At 37.9% G+C, this 22,109-nt stretch overlaps 1 protein-coding gene across 4 annotated transcripts; it reads right to left on the minus strand.

The window, feature by feature from the left end:
- Window positions 1–678: 678 nt before the first annotated feature.
- On the minus strand, window positions 679–21,737 carry TCAIM (T cell activation inhibitor, mitochondrial). Of its 4 annotated transcripts, none has more exons than XM_058807510.1 (11): window positions 21,640–21,737; window positions 19,594–19,669; window positions 16,257–16,392; window positions 15,571–15,724; window positions 14,428–14,674; window positions 12,667–12,789; window positions 9,915–10,012; window positions 8,176–8,267; window positions 5,929–6,161; window positions 5,290–5,421; window positions 679–1,942 (listed from the first exon to the last, which is right to left on the minus strand). In XM_058807510.1, the coding sequence occupies exons 2-11, from the start codon at window positions 19,620–19,622 to the stop codon at window positions 1,717–1,719; spliced, it is 1,470 nt and encodes a 489-aa protein (XP_058663493.1). In that variant the 5' UTR covers window positions 19,623–19,669; window positions 21,640–21,737; the 3' UTR covers window positions 679–1,716. The 4 variants fall into 4 exon arrangements, with proteins under 4 accessions (XP_058663493.1, XP_058663508.1, XP_058663515.1 ...); XM_058807525.1 differs by lacking the exon at window positions 21,640–21,737 and adding an exon at window positions 21,519–21,610; XM_058807532.1 differs by lacking the exon at window positions 21,640–21,737 and adding an exon at window positions 21,418–21,435.
- Window positions 21,738–22,109: the final 372 nt, after the last annotated feature.

The raw sequence follows: 22,109 nt of genomic DNA on the forward strand, positions 1-22,109 counted from the left end.
TCTTCTCCAGCAAGTTCCATTTGTCCATTCTGTGTTGCATGGAAAAGGCACAGTCACTGCTTTCAGTGACATTAGCGTCAGTCCTCACAGGATGGCCTCAGGCTCTTGTTTGCATCCACTCACCTTCCTTGGACCTTTTATCTCCTCTACAGTCAAACTGGACAGCTGCTTCTTCCCTCAAGCTCTGTAAGGACTCATTCAACTCAAGCAGGAAAAACCCCACTGGTACAGTCTTCTTATTCCCAAAGACACCCTACCTTCCAAGAGCTGAATGAGGGAATTATTGCTGGGTACAGCTGATGGCACTGGCTCACTTGCTTGGCACAGGTGGGACACAGAGCAGCAGCAATGCTAGATGGACTGAGGGAGGGCATGTGCCATGGAAGTTAACTACTTGGAAGAAACTGTCAATTGATCTTCAAAACCTCTCCAGGCCTCGCCAGTAAATCCCCTGGATTGAAGGCCTTGAGGAAGTCACAGCTTCTGTCCTGACATTTTAGAACAGATATTTTTGAGATCACAGTGGGGGTTTTTGCTTTAAGTTTGACATCTTAATAAACAACTTGATACTGAGCCTTCTAACAGGAGAAAATGGAGAACCACACCAATTTCCCAGCTCAATACAAATAAAAATACAAGGCAAGTAAGCATTTGATGATTCCTTTTCTTTTTGCCAGTTATGGTAAATTCAAATCCAGAAATGTTAAGCAGTTGACCTTTCTCAAATGATATTTTGCTAAGTAGTAGTCCAAATACCAAAATGCATCTTGGCATGTATTACAATGAAAAAGTGTTGACATGCATTCACACTTTATTTCATTTTTTTTTCAAGGAAAAAAAAGTACCAGTAAGGATCCACGCATTTGCCATACTGCAAACTCCTTGTTCTTACTGAGAAGTACTTACTCTTGCAGACAATCCCACACAAATCAGTGTTTCCTTCCCTTAGATGTCACATTAAACTACTCAGGTTTTAAGTGTTGTGTATGGGATTTGCAATCTGTTATAGTGTAAGTAAAGAGGATTGTTGGTATTTATGGAGCAAATGCCAGAAAACAAAAAGAGAACGACATCTGCTTTAAGGTAACCACAGACAGTAAAACTGGCACATTTTGGAATTCTAAGGCAACAACGTTGGACCAGCATGTGAAATTCTGCTGTAGACTCCAAGTAAATGTACTGCTGTCTTCTGCAAAGGAGAACCATTCCAATGTTTTTTCCCTTGTTTTTTTCTAATTCAGTGATAGGTAGCAATATAAAATGCCAGCATTGTCACCAGATAATTCTATATTTCTGCATTCAATGAACCCCTTAAGATGGTATGTAATGCCTGGCTGGAGTAGCACACTCTTTATTTAAGATGATTTATCTGGCAATATTAATGTACATTAAAGATACACATGCACATTTTTGCAGACTTGAAATTTAATGTATTTTCAGAATTCACTACAAAAACGGGTTTCACAACTGTAACCATACACTGGGACTTCTACAGTAGTATGAATAATGTACAGATGTCTTTCCCAGGACTACCAATACTGCGCATTGTGCAAATTGTCTAGAACTGCAATCCTTCCTCAGCAGCAGTTGGAAGAAAATTTGTGAGCTGAATACTGATATCAAAATACAGATTTAAATAATTTACTCTTAAAAACATTCATATTTATAACCTCTTACAGAAAATAAAACAATTCATCTGATTATCAGATACATCCCTCAGTTTTTCCAGTTCCAAGGTATACACAGGTCTCCATCCTGCAGAACAGAGTAGAAATGCGAAATGCAAAGGTGCATGCCTTGTAGGTAGGGTAAGGATTCCTCCAGCAGCCTCTTACAACAATCTACCATCTGTGCACTGGAAACACTGGGCTCCTTATACAGCCGGTCCAAAGAAAATCTTTCTGTGGAAGTGTTGATTAGCTCCTTCTCTCTAAGCATCATCCTAGCAAATGGAGACAACACACAGTGACAAACTTACAACTGCATCTCTTAAAACCCCTGCCTTAAAAGAAGCATTTCAATACATACTGAACATATATTAAAACAAGAAATACTGAAATAAGTAGATTAAATGCATGCAAACAAAGGTGTCAATTCATATACAGATATGGTGGAGCTGAGATTTTTGTGGCCCACGACTATCAAAGAAGTCAGAGTGAACATTCTTCCATGACTATGGGCACCACATGACCATGGACTACATTTCAAAGACCATGCCTTGACATCTTTTTGCTCATTAAGTAACTGGGAAAAACACAAAAATAAAAATCCCGTGAGGCTCCATTTTTAATGCAAGGAATGAAAATACTTAAATAACATTGAAAGCTTAGGTTTTAAGCATAAAATCATGTTGATAATTACCCTGTCTTAATTAAACCAGTACTCTGTACGTCATCAAAACCAACAACTGATGGGTACAGTAAACTGATGCATATTAAGTGTGTTTGTAACTTTCCAGTTGCAGAACTTTGTTGATGTGTTTGGACCCAATGATCTTAAAATTCTTTTCCAACTAAATGATTCTATGAATTTTGAATCCAGATATTGCAGATGATTTTTTCCTTCACCTCAGAGAAATAAGACACGACATGCAAACTCAAACTATTCAGAAAGAAAGTTAATGTGTAGATTTAATAAAGGCACTGGAGCTGTGACTGATCAACTGATGAAGAGACAAGTTCAGGTTCAGCCAGCCCCACCAGCTCGGGCACTGTGCCACACGAACACAGCTGCACTTCCAAGCCAGCCTGGCTGCAGACTCAGCTCCACTGCTGACCTAGAGCACAGACCCTGTGCTAGACAGGGGAGGAGCTCCAGAGCAGCAGCACCAATGGGATGTGAATCAGCCCAAGGCAAGCACAGACACAGCTACTGACACCATTTACCTCACATGAAAATGCTACTGTAGGGACTTGCCACTACTCCCCAGAGCTCAGGATGGGACCTCTCTGTGCTTGCATGGCACTGAGCTCTGCTGAGGCCCAAGAGCCCAGCCCACTGTGGCAGTCAGAAATGAGCTGAGCCAGTGAGTTAACCCAGGGCAAGCCTGTCCTCTCTATGGACCATTTCCACTCCACCTTCCTGAGTGCATTCCCAAATACCAAGGCACCAAGCTTTCCAGTTCTGTGAAATCTTAGGCTCCCTTGAAGGAAATCCAGTCAGCTGGAGAACTGCAGGTTTGTTTTCTGTCCCTTCCACAGGGAGGCTTGCACCTTTATCACCACACAAACCTGATACTTTAAAGAAGCATGGGAAGGAGACTCTTGCATTACTACAACACTGACATTATCCACACAGATACCAGAACTTTGTAAAGCAGCATTGTTTGGATTTCCTTGTGCATTCAGGTCAGAATTAGAGCCACTCTATACTGTTTACTGCAAGCAAAACATTCAGATCCATGTGCAAAGTACAGCCAGTACACCTCAAAGTATTTTCCTTTATCACAGCGCCTTTTTAACCACCACAAGAGGCTAAGAAAAATCAGAAGGACATGAGTAAGTCCAAGGAAGCATTAAGTGGAAAAGGAGTTTCCAGCTTCGATAAAAAACAAGTAAGAGGAAATGTGACACAGCTACAAAACAAAAGCAGAGGTGATACAGAATGACTGTTTTGTATTTCCTATCACACAAAAACAAAAGAACAACAAATGACATCATCAGGCTGCGGGTATATGAATCACAGAAAACCTCCACCCTCTTTCATATACACATGCCATATAGGATTCAAATATGAAGTTTGCTGCCATTGGATATTTGGAGCCACAAAAGGCAAATCGGCTCAAAAAGTAGTAAGGTGATTAAGAGGGGGAAAAATAAAAAGTCTACTGATTGCTATTAACATGAGATAATGTTTCCACCTTCAAGTACTTTCTTGAGTGCAGTCAGACACAAACTGGGAAGGAGTATGGAGTAAAAAACCCATCACATTTTTTGCCTCAAGCATAAAGCCTCTCCATAAGCTAATGGATGATGGGGACAGATATTGTGACCCAGTATAGTTGTTTACTATTTCATACAAACCAGCATCATTCAGCACACAAGATATGCATCTTGGCTCTTACATTCTTGCAACAGAGCTGCTTTTACTCTGAGGGCACAGTTTTCCTGGATTGGTGTCTTTATGAAGTGCAGAAGGGTGAGGTTTTTTGGAGAGTTACCCAGATGCAAATGCATATATTTGCTACAACATCCCTCCCAAAATCTATGGACAATACTCTACCAGCTGTCACATGTGGACAGTTACATAGAGAGCTATTCAGTAGTTACAATTTATATGGCTAAAATTTAGCTTCCAAGCTGGACTAGGGTTGTGGAAAGATTCCAACAAATCATGTTTACTGAAGTCCACCTGCAAAACATACCTTTACAAGTAATGAGGTCTTAACAGAGATAAAACCATAGAGCCTTCAGGAAGACTCATGCCTAAAATAACTTCACAAGAACATATCTGGATCTATACATCATGTATATTGATGACAGTGTGATAGTTCAACAACTCATTAAAAGCTTTCCAAAGCAGAAAAAAAGACTTGCAGTAACAAGTCCTAAAGGAGAAGTACCACCCACTTACCTGTAACAGTACTTTATTTAAAAACCCCAGTAGCTCTACTTCATCCTCAAGGACACATACAGGGTACAAGGTCAAGAACCAAACTAACAGTTCTGATGGATATTACAGACCATGGCCCTAATATTAAGTATGGTGCTGTGACTCCCTATCATAATCACTCTCATCATCTGTGAGAGAGTACCCACAAGGTGTTTCTCTCATCATTCTTCCCCAATTTTCTTTTCCTTGCCTTGTTAGGTATTAATTAATATCTTTCTCAACTGCCTGATCAACAACTACAGATAATGATTCTCTAGTTGGTCTCAGTTATTTTGAGTTTAGATTTCACTGCTTTTTTGTCACATTTTAATTAACATTAATAAAAATTGTTCCTTTTCTTATTCATTAAGAAGGTGTTTTCCACCTTTTCTTTGAGGACATTATTGTAAAAAATATTATACAATTTTGTCTTGTGAGCAAAGATATTTTACTTCTGAATGATGTACAATTGTCTCTACAAAGGTGAAAGAGGGTATTTTCTAATAACTGCTTGCATTCCCTAATGCTGTAATTCTTTACTTAGTAAAGCTGATGGGTAAAGTTCTATTTCAGAAACAAAAGGTTTTTTTTCAGCAAAAGAGTGTGAATATATTTTAAAAAATTCTCCTTCTTCAAATAAAAAACAGGACATGCAAAGATTTTAAAGAGCTGAGTGTATCAAGTCACATGAACACTTACTCCTCCTTTCTTTTCAAATTCTCTCTTGCTTCCTGTGCTTTGGCAAAAATAAACCATTGAAGAGCTGCTGGATCACAGATGGTTGGGATCATAAAGTGTCCAAGTTCATGTAGGCTTGGTGCATATCTGTCACTAATGAAACACAATGGAAATAAAGAACAAGGTATAATTTTTTAATGCAACTATTTATATAAATTACTTTCAGAAAAAAATCTAGAGATACAAGAATATAAGTTAATCACAATCAGAATAATTGGTAAAAAGTTACCAAGTTTGGTTTATGAGAATGGATAAATATAGTTGGTTATGCTTTTTTAAAATGACATTTCAAAAAGAGCTGACAATAATACTCAAAAAACATAAACACCATCATGACAGCACAAAACTTTTGATTTAACACTCTAAACTAGACAGAATTGAGTCCAACTTGAATAAAACTAAGCAGGATTTTCTTCAATCTGATTTCTTCTTAACCCATAAAAATGCACTTAAAACCTTCAGGAACAAAAAGACTTTGACACAATGAAAATCTGAGATTACATTGCTTTTCTTCTTAGTGAGAACAAAAAGCAGTGTAACAAAAAAAAGAAAAAAGAGTAAAAGCTCTAAAAGAAATCAACCTTCCTTGCCAGCACTTACCTTTCCAGAATCATTTGCAAGCCTCGCAGACTGCGAGGATGAAAAGGTAATCTGCTGTCACGTAGTTTATTATAGAAAGAGTTCAGAGTCTCAAAGTACTCTTCTAGAGTCAACAGAGGCTGCAGTTCTTCAATGTATATTACTTGGATGCCTCCCAAAAGTTGGCTTATCCGATCTTCCAAAAGCAGCAGCCTTTTTTGAAGCTTATAATAATTTGGCAGTCTCTCAAAAATCTGTGCATACACATGAATGAACATTTTCTATGTTACAGAGCTTAAAAGTTAATTTTAATAAATTAAAAAAGTAACAAGAAACCATAAAAGAGACACTTAACAATGCAAACATGGAACCAGAGGGAAAAAATTACCATCAAAGAATACCATAGGTGAGAAATATCAAGTACATGTTTTGGGACAAGATATAATCCAACAAGCTTTTAAGTATTTTCTGTATTTATAACATAAAGGTACCAAAAGGACACAAAAACATGGATGAATATCCTCTATATATTAAAAAATTAATAGTCTCAGATAAAAAAAAAATATATATAATCTGATGCCTATATAAAACATTTATCACCACAGTTATAGTGGTAGAGCTAGTCCTCATACAGTAGTCATTACCAAACATCTACCCTGTTGATATTATTTTAAAGCAGCTTTTCATACAAAACAGAAAAAGCTGCTGCCACAACAAGTCAAGGGATTTCAGACCTATCTCTTTAGAAACTCAGGAGAACAGTAGAATAGACAGTAGATAGTTCTGCTAGTAGAGTCAGAACAGCTTTTGGTACAATAAAATTTGGTTCAGCATTTGCATTTGTTACAGAGAAAACCAGCAAAAATCTTTTAAATATTGTATCTCTGACCAAGCATCCTAGAGACTGACTTGGACAGTATTCTACTGCTTCCTTCTTCTAGTAATTAGTAACAAAAAGTAATAGCACTTAGGACTGCTTTCTAAAATGAGGTAGAATTGGACAAATATGCTCTCTAGAAACTGACCCACCAACCTCATCAAGATTTTCACTGACTTTCTGTGTAACATTTCACATAATCTTCACTGCATTTCAAAATAAAAAGCCTCTGATTTCAGGTTCAAATATATACCACACTTTTGTCTTCCCAAGCAAATACCATCACTACAACTAACTACACACATTGTTCCATCTGCATGTCATTTTGTGTGGCCTTATGATGCCTTTGGAAAAACCTGCAGCAAAGGTTAGAGAGATGAAGCATTTATCTTTTCAAGAAGTCAGTTTTTATTTTAGTATAATCAGAACACTTTATTGCAATGACTATCAACACTCTTAAATCTCAGAAAGTTTTCTATTAAATTCTGGTTTCTCAGTTTAAGTTCTTAGTAAATTGTTCACACTAACAAGCCATGGTTTGTTTCCTCCCCCCAGTGAAACATATATAGGGAAAAATTCAAAGCACCACCAAAAAAAGAAGATCAAGTGTTAACTTTTCATATTATTCACTGACTGGAATACAGAAATAGAATATTCTGATATTCTAGCAGGGTGAAATTTCCAACTATGAAATTCCACCAATAATCCCCTTTATGAATAAATATTTTTGATAGAATTATCAGTAATGTTTCAGTAACCAAGATTAAAGAAAAATTCCTCAAGTGACATGTTTATATTGCAACATATTTAGTTTTTGGTCCTTTGCATACAATGCTATCATTTAGGATGTCAGAAAGCTTATCAACTCTGAACTTTACACAAGCAGCAGCAGAATTGACATAGTCACTAAAGATAAAATTCTGCAACATCCACATTAGCTGCCTAAAAGAACAAAATAGAGCGACAGGGCTGGTTAGAGTCATTGACTGAAATTATCAGTTCACAACTCCCTTTAAATCTCATATTTATAAAAGATGGGAATAAAATCCATTAGCTCTTCATGGGAATGAGCTCTTTATAATCACAAAGTATTCTGCCAGGACTCACTGCACAGACTGGAACAGTGCATAACATATTAGTTTACTTTATCTCTAATCAGAAGTAGTACTGACTTACTAATGAAAGCAAAGATCTAGCAAAGACTGTTGTTAGTAACAGCACACACAGGATTAAATCTCAAATGCAGTGTACACTATTATGCTAAATGCTTTAGCTAAGTGTTTGCTTTACAACACTAATTGGTTATCTGCACCTATTAATATTTTGTGTTTATAGTTTAAAAAAGAATGTCACAACAAGGGGCATTTTCATTTGATTTGAAATCTTCTTACTTTGGTCCAGTGATGGTGAACATCCATGGTCCCCAGCATTATGTGACCTGCTGCACTCATACCCGAGCGGTCTGTAAATACCACCGTGCGTCCTAGAGATGGAACAAAGCTCTTTACTAATTTGGCTTACTGCAACCATTCCTACAATTGCTGAAGGCTTAACCAGGCTGCTAACATGTCACAAGAAATGTATTTCTGCAGCACAAATGCATGTGAGTAGGTACTTCTGTTATTCTTCAAATTTTGAAAGGTTCCTGAAAAGTCCAGTTTAGGAATTTTTTTCATATAAACCTGACCCAGCATTTGCCTTCTCTCTGTTTCAACTTGATAGACTTTTATTTAATTGGGCTTTTTTCTTATGACTGCTTTTAAAATAAGAGAAAATCTCATCAGAGAGGATATTCAAAGAATCTGTATAAGTCATGTATAAAGTAGGAAATGCACACTATATATTTGAAGTATATGCAAATTAAAAGTTGGTCAAATAATTATGAATAAGCATTCAACTCTATTTCGAATTCTCAGCAACATGCAAGCTGTAAGAAACACTTGCACATTATGTTTTCATTCTTTTTTAAAACAGAGACAACATAAAGGGCTAATTCTAGGTGAATTTTTAAGGGGATAAATCAGTTTTGAGTGTATGTTTTTTTAACAAAGATCTTCAAGATCTTCAAGAACAAAGTACAAAGATCTTTAAGAATTCTTTAGGGTAAAAGCACAGGCAACTATTTATCAAAATAAGCTTCCATAATTCTTCAGTGTGATGTATTAATCTACAAGAGAAGGCTTAAGTAGAAGCTCTTGCTCTTAGAAATCAGTGTTCTGAAATCCCAAAGAAAGAGCAACACTGACTTCAAGGCATCTGATGCATCCTTGTACCCTAAGGCCACATCAACTGTACTTGTATAGTTACTGATAGGTATTTATCCAGTGCATTACTACATGTCTTCAAAAATGGAGACTACATCAGGTTCACAAGACAGACTTCTGTAATGCTTTCTATCTTTAGCATGCTCAGGAAAAGAAACTAATTTGAAATCTGATACAATTTAAAACTACTACTCATTGTCCTTCCTACTCTATCTTTTGGCAAAGGATTAGGTGAACCCTCAAATGAAAGCCACTCAAAACTGGGTATCTGCAGACAGGCATAAAATGTGGAATTACAATTAGAGGAAACAGCTACTGCCACAGGTCAAACAGCTGTATGAGAAGAATGGTAGGTCAGGTTTACAGAATATTTTAGTTTTTCCTGAGAAAATACCAAATTAATATAGCTATTTTATGGAACTCATGAGAAAAGAAAGCAAGTAGCATTTTAAGGTATTCTAGCAAATCATTGCTAAGGTTAGAGACCTACTCACATTTTTGACTTGAATATACCATGGGCAACAATCTATTGCTAACTCAATCCTTTGAGAGCTTCAGTTTAGATTTTTTACTTTCATTGCTAATATTAAGCCTAGTGCCGTCAACAGACTCCACTTGCATTTATTAAGAAGCAAACTAGAAGCTGAGTGCAGTCAATCAATTCTAAGTAAAGGTCACTTTGAAAAATAGCCAGTAGCTTTAAAGGTAAGTTCTCACCAGCTTTTCTGTAAGCCTGACAAGTTTGTTTTTGCAGTTATCAAAAGAATAATTTGTAAAAAGAACTAGAGCTCCATTGTCCCAGGGGACTCATGCTCATTTCTGAATCAATGCTGTATTAGGATATATGAAACAGGAAACAGAAATACCTTTAACATTCTCCAATATTTCAGGTCGCTGTTGGACCAAGCGACCCAGACTGTGTAGCTGGCTACAGCGGTGAGCAATGCCCCAGCTTCTTTGCCACCTAAATAAAAATGTAATTGAAAGTATTTAATCCTCAATATTATTTTAAAAAAGTCACAGAAGTTGAGATGCAACTCAAAAGCCTTATAACACAAGCAAAATAGCACCTCAACAGTAATAAAAGCAAAGGCTACCCAAAAGCTGTCCATGTCATGTGCTATTTGAACTGATAAAAAGCCTAAATAAAATTCCAATGTTTCTTAAAGTGAGTCCCAAAAAACAAACAAAGAAAACCAACACCAGGAAAAAATAATAAAAATAATAAATATAAAACCAGGTAGACAGAACTCATAAATCTCTCCCCCAGAAAGAAGGGGGTTAGTAAGAGAACAGCACCAGACAACCCAGTATTTGGTTTGGTCATGGACCATGCAGTTTGTTTGGACACTGTGTAATGTTTGTCCAGAGGAGCAAATACAGTATGTAAGGACATTGTCTTCTTTTCTTTTTTTTTTTGGTTCCTAGCCCAAAACATTACCACAATTCCAATGGAAAGTTGCTATTATTAATATTTTATATTATTAAGTATTATTCATATTTTTTAGTGGAGTAATTTTTGTTAAACCATACAAGAGCCAGGTGTTACCTTGCTGGCTTTAATACACATAGTTTTGACATTTTTTTTACCACAAACCGATCAGACTGATAGCTAAGCAAATTTCAAAAAGCATCTAAACTGTGAAATCCCAGTGTATTGGAAAAATACACCTTTTTACAGACTATTAATTGATGGAAAACTGTCTCAAAGTGGAAAATTCCTTTATTGTACTGTGTTTGTCTGGAATTTATTTTCTTCATAACACTCATATTTTATATTTTATTAATAGTGATCATAACACACCAATATTTTGGCTATTGTGCAGTGCTGGCACAGTGTCCAGGTCTTTACTTTTTCCTCCCACTCTGCCCCCCACCATCTGGAAGCAGGCTGGGGTGGACAAGGTGCTGGGAGGGGACACAGCCAGGCTGGGTGACTCCTACAAAAACCAAAGGGATATTCCAGACCATATGTCATGTTCAACAGTAAATGCTGATGGAAAGAAGGAAGGGGAACCTTTATGGCTGTGGTGTTTGTCTCCTCAAGCAGGCATTACACATGCTGAACCCCAACTGCCCAAAAGTGGCTAAACACCTGCCCATCAATGGGTAACACATAATTAATTTCTCCTTTTGCTTTGCTTGAACTCACAGTTTTGCTTCATTTCAGCTATTAAACTTCTACCTTAATCCACAAATTTTCTTGCTTGTGCTCTTCCTATTCTCTTCCTCCTTCCATTGGGAGTGTATGAATGAACAAGTGGTTGTGTGGGTACTCAGCTGCTGGCTGGGATCACTCACAACATCTCATTTAGGAAAACCTAACTGGCAAAACCTCATTCTTTGGTTTGCAGAGAATGGCACTATGCCACAGCACTTGTGAGGCAATTTAATGAAATACAAATAATTCAAACAATTATTTACTGTTATCTAGCAATATCACTTTGCTTTCAGCAGCATCAGACTGGAGCAGAAAAAGGTGGCCATTTCTTCATCTGCCCTAAACTTATACATGGAATAATGCCAGTTGACCCAGCTATTTTTCAGATCTCTGTGAACACTAGCACAGGGCTCCAGAACCACAGGTCATAGTGCCCTATTAAGATACTGACTTGTCAGATTTCCAACACTCACATTCTTTTCTGAATTAAAACAATGTAACTCATGGAAGATAAATAACTCTTCATGGAACACAATAATGTTAATGTATTTTAGAAGTACAAATTATTTAAGAAAATTAATATAGGCCACGAATAAAATCAAACCTATGAGTTTAATACTGAAGACTGTTCCAGAATGTTAAAAACCCTCACCACAGAACAGTTACAGAGCATTAGAAATTGTGTTCAAAAAACCTGGCTTCAGCTTAAAGGAAACCAGGGTCTTTTGCAGGGTGAAAGTACAAAAGCATGATTTCAGAAGCTTCAACTCTCTCTTTCCTGGTTAAAAAAGTACAACATAACAGATTAGTCCCTGAAATAATCCCCCGAAGTTTATTTTTACGTTTGTGAATACCTTCACTGCCACTTTCCCCACCCTGAATATGTCACTTCACAATATTCTCACTCAAATGCACAAAAATGAAAAAAGGATTGCAAATTATTTTCTGGAAGTATTCTGAAGAATCAAGACCTCCAACTGTACTCAGATCTTTCAAACAAAGAAATCTCCTCCTCTGGAGAGTGAGAAACTAAACACTAAAAGAAAGAACATTTTTTTTATTAAGCATTCACAGGATGTCATTAAGTACCATGTGCAAAGCTGCACTTCACTGCTGGTCTAGTTACCTTTGTAGACAGTAACTTGATTTCAGGAAATGCAATTTTAACCAGCAAAACATTCAAACTAACACATACACACCAGTTCTATTTCTGTGTTTACCTCAACTGGAGCCTACACTTTCAGTTACAAATAGGAGGTCTCTCAGAGCAGATTGTAACAGGAAATTTTTGATCCAGTAGAACACTTCTAGAAATTTACTCAGTGCAGTAACACTTCTTCATATATGAAATATAGCTGTTTTGCTGAAAGAAGCTTTTAAAGTTCATAGCAGAGTATTAGACAACACTTCCTTGCTTTGACTGTCTTAATCCAAGTTCAACTGATCTAATTAATTACCTGATATCTGAGAGCTGGAGTTCATGAGAAAGTTCAATTTTTAAACGTTCTAATTCTTTTCTAAGTGGCAAACTCTTTTTCAGCTTTTTTACTGCACTTGCTGCATTATCATCTAGCCAGGACCTGAAAGAGGAGGAAAAATACTCAACAGTAGAAGCATGCTGCTGTGTGATTTATCATGTAAGCAGTACAAGTAACTCAGTTCTTACTGACAATATGTTTCAAGCCAAATTATCGGGTAAAGGGATTTTTTAAAAATACAGGATAGAAGATGAAATTGCTAAATGCTTCACCTTAAGATATCTACAAAGGAAACCCTGGCACTTAGTATCTTTGGAGAGGCCTAAGAAATCTAATAATCAAAATCACTGACAGTGTTCAAACTGTAACACTTGGATGTTTGTTTAAAAGGCAAAAAACAACAGATCACTGTGACTTCAGGGGACACCTTCAGAACTCTGATTTAATTTAAGGAGTTTCCACATATGTGCCTTTAAAAAACCCGAAACAATCCCACACACACCAAAACCTAACAGAAAACCCCAAAGTGATCATAGCAGACTATCAAATATGGGAGGTAGTACTAAAGGGCTAGGTTAGGTAACTTTTAAAGAGCTGACATGAACATAGATTAAACAGGTCAAAGTTTTATAGTTTTTTTGCCAATAATCACAACCAGGCAAACACGACTCTTTGAGTACATCTAAAATTTCAGCAGGTAATTTTGTTTCTAGGAAAAGGTTACTATTTAAGAGATTTAGTCTTTTTCATAGTATAAACTAATTTTCATACTCTAACTTTTGCAAAACAAATAGTTGCATTCTCATTTGTATTTGAAAAAAATTCAAACTCAAGTAAAAAGGGAGGCCTGATGCCAGCTGTCTGTGTATTAAAACAAGACTGTTAATACGTAACTGTCTGTGGCACTCCTTGTAAATGTGTAAAAATAAGTAAAAATATTCTCTAGCATGTTAAATCTCAGTTAAATGCTTTATAATTGTGTATTTTAGAGTAGTTTTATTTGTGAGTTGGTATGCAGGACAAGGGGCATACTTTGCTCTGAAGATCCTTCCAGCATAGTTCTGCATTCATTTCAAATGGGACTTAAATCTCATCGTTACAAAAGTTTTTCAAGGCCCCAAAATGTGAATGTGTCAGAAAATGAGCATGTACAAATTTTTTTAAACTACCAACTTTACTACAAAACATGCTACATGTAATGCAAGTTCAGCATTTATAACTACACTGTTATATTCAAGTTTTTCTGCTGAACAACAAATGAGAAGCACAACACTAAGATATAGTGTTAACATGCATATTAAAACCTTTTAACCCTAGTTTTCATGTATTATCTTCCACCCTCAACAGAATGGGATAATGAAATAGGAACCATGAAGTTAACAGCAATACAGGTTTGTGTTACAGAAGTCCTATAAGAGGTAAGGAGCTATTTGGAGCAGTGGGGCCCCTGTCTCTTTTTGAACTGCCACCAATATTTCATAAATCTGAAAAACTAGATCAATCATGATTGACCAAACATGACTGCTGGGCAAAGCGACCAGAATGCTTCAGCTTTGCTGGCACTGTAGTTATTCCAGGAGCTCATCTGAACTCTAATTATAACGAGCATGGCAAAATTACATGTTGGACAATAAGGTTTTGTATTGTTCAGAATGTTTATTGCCTACCTTTAAAAAACTCAGCATTAGAATAAGACCAATTTAGGTTTCAAAATTTCAGTTCAATGAAAGCATTACATACAGTAAAGTTGTTTCCACTCTCTGGGCTTGCTCTAGTTCCTCCTCAGGATCCTTGAATCCAGTAAATGAATAATAAGTTTTATCCCATTTGATAGGTCTGTTCACTGTGCTTTTTGCTTCCTTGTGGGGCTGAGAGTTCCCATTCAAACTCTGAACATGCTCTGTAGATAGACTGCAGGAGTTGAGAATATCTAGTACTGTGCTCAGGAGATCCCTAGTATGTAATGTAAAACTGACCGCTCGAAACCCTGTAAAAAACAAGTATTATTTAATTAAAATTATTTTAAATGCATTCCCATTTATTTCCTCTTACAGAAGAAGCTAGGCAAGGCACAGGTAGTTGAAAATTGTGATGATACTGTTATTTCAATACTCACTGCAAAATTCACATGCAGCTTAACTATGTCCCATCACTTAGCTACTGGGCCTAATTTCCCTAATTAGAAAGTAAGCTTTTGACTCAAGAGCAGAAGACAGGTTCCAGTTCAAATGTTATGTTACGGAGACCAGACATAACCCTACTACCTTCTTGAAAAACAGCAAGATTTTATTTTCTAGCATGAGGGTGCCACACAATTTGCTCAAGTGTTTTGACTGTCAGGATACAGAATGTAAAACTCTTCTGTTAGGTAAGGCATATTGGTACTGCAGAGTAAAGTCAATCAAAAGCAACAATCCAAATTTGGCAATATTTTTTGTAGTCTCAAAGAAAAGACACAATGAAGTAAATTAAAACTTCAGATATCATAGAGCTTATTCTTAGAGAGTAAGTTCCTACTGATTCTACAAGTGTCCTGACACTGTGTACTACATATGAACTGCCATGAGGACAAGGACCCAACTGTTGCTCCAGTTAAACAGGGCAATGGAATTAAAATGAGAAATATGATCATTTACATCCACCTTTTTTACTTTCTTATACTGTAACTTGACCTCAGGGCTGTAATGTCTCATTCTTTCAAGGCTTTTTAAAGCTTAAGATGTTTAATTACTTGGGATGGGCCCACCTGCCTGATCTAATACAGATTTTCATGGTTTGACAGGATTTTATTCAGTTGAAAAGTCATTACAACTGCACAGGGCTAAGCAATGGTCTGAAGGAATTTAAACACAGGAAGATACATTCTACACGACATAAAAGCACCTGAAGCACTGAAGGATTCCTGAACATTAGAAGAGTTTGGTTCTCTTTCTCTTACATAAAAAGTAAGCTGAGTTGGCTTAAAGGAACGAAATCCTGGTTTCTGTAGGTTCTCCAAGTAGCCATTTAGCCTCTTCAGAGAGTTTTCATTTACTTCCTGTTTTAAAACAAAACCAAACAAAAATTACAGATTATTAATTTGGGCATTTTTCATCTAAACCTTTTCAATCTTATATGCAGAATTAGGTTTCACAAAATGTAAGTTGCTTTTAACAAGTACTAATATGGTTCATATTCCCAGCATTTATAATCACCTTGTACAAATAAATTTGTATGGTGAACATGCTTGTATATTTGTGTACATTCCAAAACCCACTGGTTTTCAAGCTTAAAGAAATTAATTGATTCAAATACAATGCACAGCATTTCAAAGGGATAAAATATATTATGAATTCACCTGGAAGGACTCAGTACTTTCTTCATAACAATTAGAAAATATGATTAACAAATAAGGCACTTTCAAGGGACCTATCCCTGCTAAAAATAAAGAAAGTGCATCTTTTTGTTCTCTGGTACCAACCATAATTAATTCTAACGTTACTTTTCTCTCTCTGACAGCAGGAAAACTAGAAAATTTCCATCCTGGATACATGAAATATTTACAAAGAAAGCATACTAAAGTATTTTACCCTCTCTTTGGGATGCTGGCCAAAGAAATCTGGATGTACAGCAAAATAGAAAGGTCTGAGAGCATTGATGGCATCGGCGCCTGACAAAGTTCTTGACTGACGAATGCACTGCAGCAGTATCTTGTCCAGACACAACCTAACAAAGTAGTAAAATGTTTATGTATGATGTTACCAATTAAGTGACAAACTGATACAATTACACTAAAATGTGATAGAATGGAGTAAACATTTCTAGTTGCAAGTATAATAATTTAAAACTGGGGAATTTAAATTAGGAGTCTGAATTCTGGATCTTTCCCCTTGGGATTAACAAAGAGTGTTTTGACAGTGCCAATCCCATGGGTTTGAGGAATGGTGGATGCTAATGGTTGAGTAAGACCATGTAAGTAAGTACAGAAACTTTTCTCTACTTTCTCAAATATGCCTCAAATAAAAATTCCGAGTCAAGTAGTTCAAACTGGAAATACTGCTTTTAGTGCTATTTTTTGGTAGACATTGAAGCTGCTCCAAAAAGCTAACCTTTACATACCTTTACATACCTCTGAACTTCCAAGGTAAAAAGCCAAACCCAGTATTTTTCAAGCAGTGCCAAAAGAATATTAAATTTTACCCAGGAATAATAATCACAACTCAGTGAAAAAAAGTTCTGCATTAGTTTCTGAGCTCTATACTTGTGCCTATTAAAAAAAAATACCTACTTTCCTGAACATACTCTTTTATAGAAAACATCAAGTAAAAAGACAATACTTTTTGCACTTTCATCTTCATTGAATTACAAGAAACCAGGACTAAAAGAAATGTAACGGTAGGAGAAAAAGATTGTTTTACCTAAGATCAGAAGGAAAAGTTAAGTTGAAGAAGTTCTAGGAAGTTCAGAGAGTTCAAATTACAGAATGCCTGCAATTATGTAGAAATTAAACAACAGTTCTGTAAGGAGCACATTTGTGTTACAGAAGACTGAAATGGAAAGAAAAATCACCAAAATATCCTGCCATAGCTCAAAGGTAATATGCACGTTTAGCAAACTAAGAAGCAAGAGAGTATACATTAAAGCGGCAAGAAAACGTGAATTGGGAGATATACAATAGGTTTCTCCTTCAGCTGATTTCACAAGCTACAAATTGATCAGGGCAATTCTGGTGATTAACACTCATTTTAGTTTGCAATCAGAAGGGCAGACTCTGCTCTGTCAATGCAGTCTCACTCCTCACAGTGTCACTCAAACTGCAACCCCCAAATAGGAAAATATATGGCAGATTACAGACAAAGCTGCTTCCAACTCACATAAAACTAATAACTTTATTAATAATAGTTAGCAGGACTGTTTTACAGAGATCTATTTATCCAGCATCCTAGATCAAATAATCATCCTGGACACAAGACACGTGAGACTTTCCCAACTGCTATCATTAATTAAAAAAAAAAATTAAAAATCCCCAAATTTGTGCTCAGACAATAAGCAGAATGCTTTATTTTGGAAAATAATAAGAGATAATATTTGAGTTGTCAAGCAGAAGCAGTGACCCTTACTTTACCTTTTTTTCTGTCAACCTTCCCAGCTCTTCAATTAGAAACATGAAAGCAGTAAAGACTAATTTTTTCTGCCTAAGAGGTGGGCAAATATTTAATTAGCAAATCTTAAAAGTTAGCTTGCTGAAAACAGAGGTTATTGTAGAAAAGTGGGACAAAAACCTCATGATGTAAGAAAGCTGATGGAATTCCAAATCTGCTATGACTAAAAAACAATTTTCATGCATGTAGATGAAATGTAAGATTAAAAAAAAGCTAAAATATATCACTGGCAAACACTTCTACCTCTTTGTTGGCTTCATCTCAGAGACTCTAACACTAAAACTAGTCATCACTACAGCCCAAGATTCTACTCAAAACAGCAGGAGATGGTGAAGTACCACAGCAATATAATATTATTAGGGAGAATGAAAGCTCTTAATGACAAAATCATGCCACAGTTGCCCAGTGAGGCAGGAAAAACATCTCTACTAGACGAGGCAAGACAGGCAGCAAAGCACTCTGGATAAAAGTCCACTTGGTCATATGCTTTACCAGTTTGGAAGCACCAAAATAACTGTCTTGCTGAGAAAAAAAATAGTGATTTTTTTTTTCTCTTTTTTCAGGTAGCAAGTGGACACAAAACAGTAAAAAGAAAAAAATATTTGCAGCAAAGGAAAACAGTAAACTAATCAGTTACCCTTCTGATTGCAGTTGACTGACATGCAAGAAATTCACATCCTCCTAGACCAAGGTGCTAGGAGGAAGAGTAGCTCAGTTCTCTGTTCACCATTTCCCACATCCACTCTCAAGCTACCCTGCATGATGTTTCCAATAGTCCAGAAAGAAAGTTCAACATAGCTGGAAACCATTAATCATGCTTTTGAGTTTATTAATCATGAAGTTCCATCTGTTATTCTAGATGAAAAATGCCCAAGTATGGCTAACTTTAATTCCCTTGTTTTGTATCTAAACAACACTGTCATGCTAGAAGGAAGGCTTAGGATTCCAGCCAAAAGTCTATTTTGAACTTGCTTAAAAGAGAAATGCTCAAAGGCCAAAATTAGTCTGCGTGACAGAAGGAAGAATTCATTCACTGAAGGTGAAAGACAGAACTCCGAGGCATCTTTCAGCTGGAGTGACAAAGTAAGTGAATTAAAATGGATTTAGAGGGAGAAAATGTAAGAAAGATGTTTATGGCTTCACTCACAAGGAGCAAAGATTGTTCCAAGAGCTTCATTTAGATCTGAAGTGCAGAGAAAGGCTTCATATCAAAATCAAGGTCACAGCCACTTTGAGGGCAGTGCCTCTGCTTCACGAAAGACATGAAACACAATCTCTACTAGAACACATTGTGCAATCATACTCCAAGACTGATTTAATTTATTGGTTTCATAATTCCCTTCAACTTCCTTTTTCTTCACATCTCTCCAAAGTTCAACTTTTTGGCGTAAAGCTTTGGCACTGAAAAGCTCTGTTAAATTAAGTTCATAGTTACAGATGTATTCACACAATTTGAAGCACTGAGCTTTAATAACTCAATAATGCAGTAATATGTTGGATATCATATTCATATTTCTCATAATTAAGCCATTTTAAAACCCTTGTTTTGTTAAGAGCCTTTTTAATGTCTCACTTGAGGACAGGCATATGGCTTTGGAGGATTTTCAACTGTGGATGCTCTGCTGAAAGTTCCAAGCTGTAAAGATGAGAATGTCAAAGAAATAAGCATGAAACAAAAGTACCAAACCAGTTTCACAAATATGCAAGTCATAAGCAAACACTGAAACATATGCTAAAGGTAAATTAGGTCAGTAACATGCCATACCTTCTCACGGTTCTCAAGCAGCAAAACATTTCAGCAACTTATTGGTTGAGCCAAATTTCAGCCATCCACTAACTCACTTAAAAAAAAAGGAGAAAATAAAAAAAAACCTTTTAGAAATGGACATGGTATTTCCCCCTGTTACTTGCCAATGCACTTTCTAAATTTTGGGTGATAACTTCTAAAGTCACAATAGTAATACAAAATTCAGCAAGCACATATAAAACCTAAAGCTTTTTGTAAGAATTCTTTCAGTTTCCTCTACTAACAGTGAGTCTTGCCAATATTATGAGTTGTTACAGTATCTTGATTTGAGAATGAACATTTAAAGGTATTCCAGTTAGGGAAAAAGAGCTCCTAAGAATTTAAAAAGCAAACAAATAGAAGCTTTCTTTAAGCACTAACACAAGTAAACTTTTACTAAGTCCTACACCCTAACAAATAATAATACCTTAAAAACACAAGTGCCAATTACTTTATGGGAGGGTAATATAAAACCAGAGGGAAAATCACTGTCATACAGCCTGGGATTCTTAATCAAAGGTTTGCTGACATTTATAAAAATAAATCAGCAATTCTTAACCAGTAACTTAGGCAATTCTTACCAATAACTTATGCACTAGGAAACTGTAGGCTAGAGTTTGCCAACAGCCGACAAACCACTTGGCACGTCAGAGTGCAAATATACACCTAATTATTAGGGATTATGTGGTAAACTCCCTATTGGCAATGCTTTCAAGCTTTTTTTTTTTTTAATACACTTTGCACTTATCAAAATAACATGCCTGCTATATATGCCGTTTTAAAGAACCCGAGATGAACAGCTATCAGAGAAACATCATCTGCGTTCCAATACAGAATGACACTTCCTATGCCTACTTTGTAAAATACTTGAAGCTTCAGAAGTGCATATTACTAACACCAAAATACTTAATGAAGAACCTAAATTTTCACTAGAGGCAGATAGTAGGAGGCAAAAAATACACTGAGCTAAAATATCCCCAAAACATTTGGTAATTTTTGTCTTCTGATTTTCAGATAGGTAGGCAAAACAGTATCTGTGTCATTTGCACTGTCTGTAAGAAGAGTCCTAATCATAAATTAAGTTAAATACATTAACAAGCTCTCTGGTCATAAAACAGTTTTCCTTCACTGTAATTTCAGCTTCAGGCATCTGGGCAGAGGATGGAAAAAACTCAACAGTCTCACTTAATCCGCGGTGACGCTTTATATAACCAGACAAACGCATCATTGTTTCTTGCTTTAAACGCTCTATTAACAGCTTGGAAATTGGTACACGGCTTAGCTGAAAAACAAAACCTCCTGAGTTAGGCTAAGCTTCACCTGCACCCCATCTTAAAGACAAGCCCAGTGAAACACAACGAAATGTGAATTGTGTCGCAGAAGGCTTTGGCACCCCGAGGTGTCACATCGCTGGCAGCCCCGCTCAGCCCGCTGCTGTCTGTCTCAGGTGTTTACCCACACTTGAGGCAGCACGGAGACAGCGCGAAAAGCAACAAGATGACAGCGCTCAGAAAATCAGCTGGGGTGAACGTGACTCGCTCACCGCCTGGAAGGGAATCAGCTGCGGCGCTCCGAGCACTAATAATTTAAAGCACCGAAAACAGAGCCCTGTTACAATTCGCGTTAAGATCTGCTAAAGGCAAGGTCTTCCCAGAGGGCGGCAGAGCTGACCGCGATCCGGCTCTCGGGCCTTTCGCACCCTCAGGAACAAGACGCGGGATAAGAAGCGGCCGATGCCGGGCCGGGCCGGGCCGGGCCGAGCTCAGCCCAGAGCCGGGGCCGCGCGTGCCCGCGCGCACGTACCGCCGCCGGGCCCCCACCCCACCAGCGATCACCGAGCGACGCGGCCCGGCCCGGCTTCAAAGCAGACGCCCCCCACACACCGCCCAGGCACGGCCTCGCACCGTCCTGCGGCCGCCGTCCGAGCGGACCCCCCGCACAGGTGGGCGGTAGGCCGCGCTGCCTTCGCTCACGCCCTCCCCTCGCGGAGAGGCCCGCCGAGGGCCCCCGCCCGGCCCCGCTTACCGCCGAGGCCCCATCGCCCCCGCCGACGGCCCCGGAGGGGGCGGGTCCGGGGGATTCCCGCCGGGGGCGGGGCCGGCGCGCGCCTGCGCTCCCGCCCCCTGGCGGCTCCTCCGCTGAGCGGCCGCTCGGGGCGGGCGGGGCTCCCCTCGCCCCTCGCCCGGGCCCCGCCCCCGGGGCCGGACGCACGCCCCGCAGGCCCCGCCCCTCAGGGGTGCCTGAGGGAAGAGACCCCTTCCCTCTGCTGAGGCTGCTTCGCCCGTCAGTACAGCTACGCCTGCAGCGGGTCCTCACGGATACAGAAAATACGTGATAACCCGATACGGGAAAACCCCGACAAAAGGAATGCCTGCCCTTTTGCTCAGGGGATGGGAGCAATTTAGCCAAATGCTTGCGTGCGCTTCACGTAGCCTTTTGTTCTACAGAAAAAAACCCACCAAGTAGGCGAAGAAGCAGGCGTGAGCTCTGCAGTC

Source organism: Ammospiza caudacuta, chromosome 1 (assembly GCF_027887145.1).
Source record: "Ammospiza caudacuta isolate bAmmCau1 chromosome 1, bAmmCau1.pri, whole genome shotgun sequence".
Taxonomy (NCBI): Eukaryota; Metazoa; Chordata; class Aves; order Passeriformes; family Passerellidae; genus Ammospiza; species Ammospiza caudacuta.

Excerpts from the sequence above, each read along its gene's own strand:
- TCAIM (XM_058807510.1), bottom strand. The coding sequence starts at position 19,622 with ATGTTTTGCTGCTTGAGAACCGTGAGAAG. Across the intron at positions 14,675-15,570 it reads GGAATCCTTCAGTGCTTCAG|GGTTTCGAGCGGTCAGTTTT; the intron begins GTGCTTTTATGT and ends TGTTTTTTACAG. Across the intron at positions 8,268-9,914 it reads AATATTGGAGAATGTTAAAG|GACGCACGGTGGTATTTACA; the intron begins GTATTTCTGTTT and ends TTCCATCTCTAG.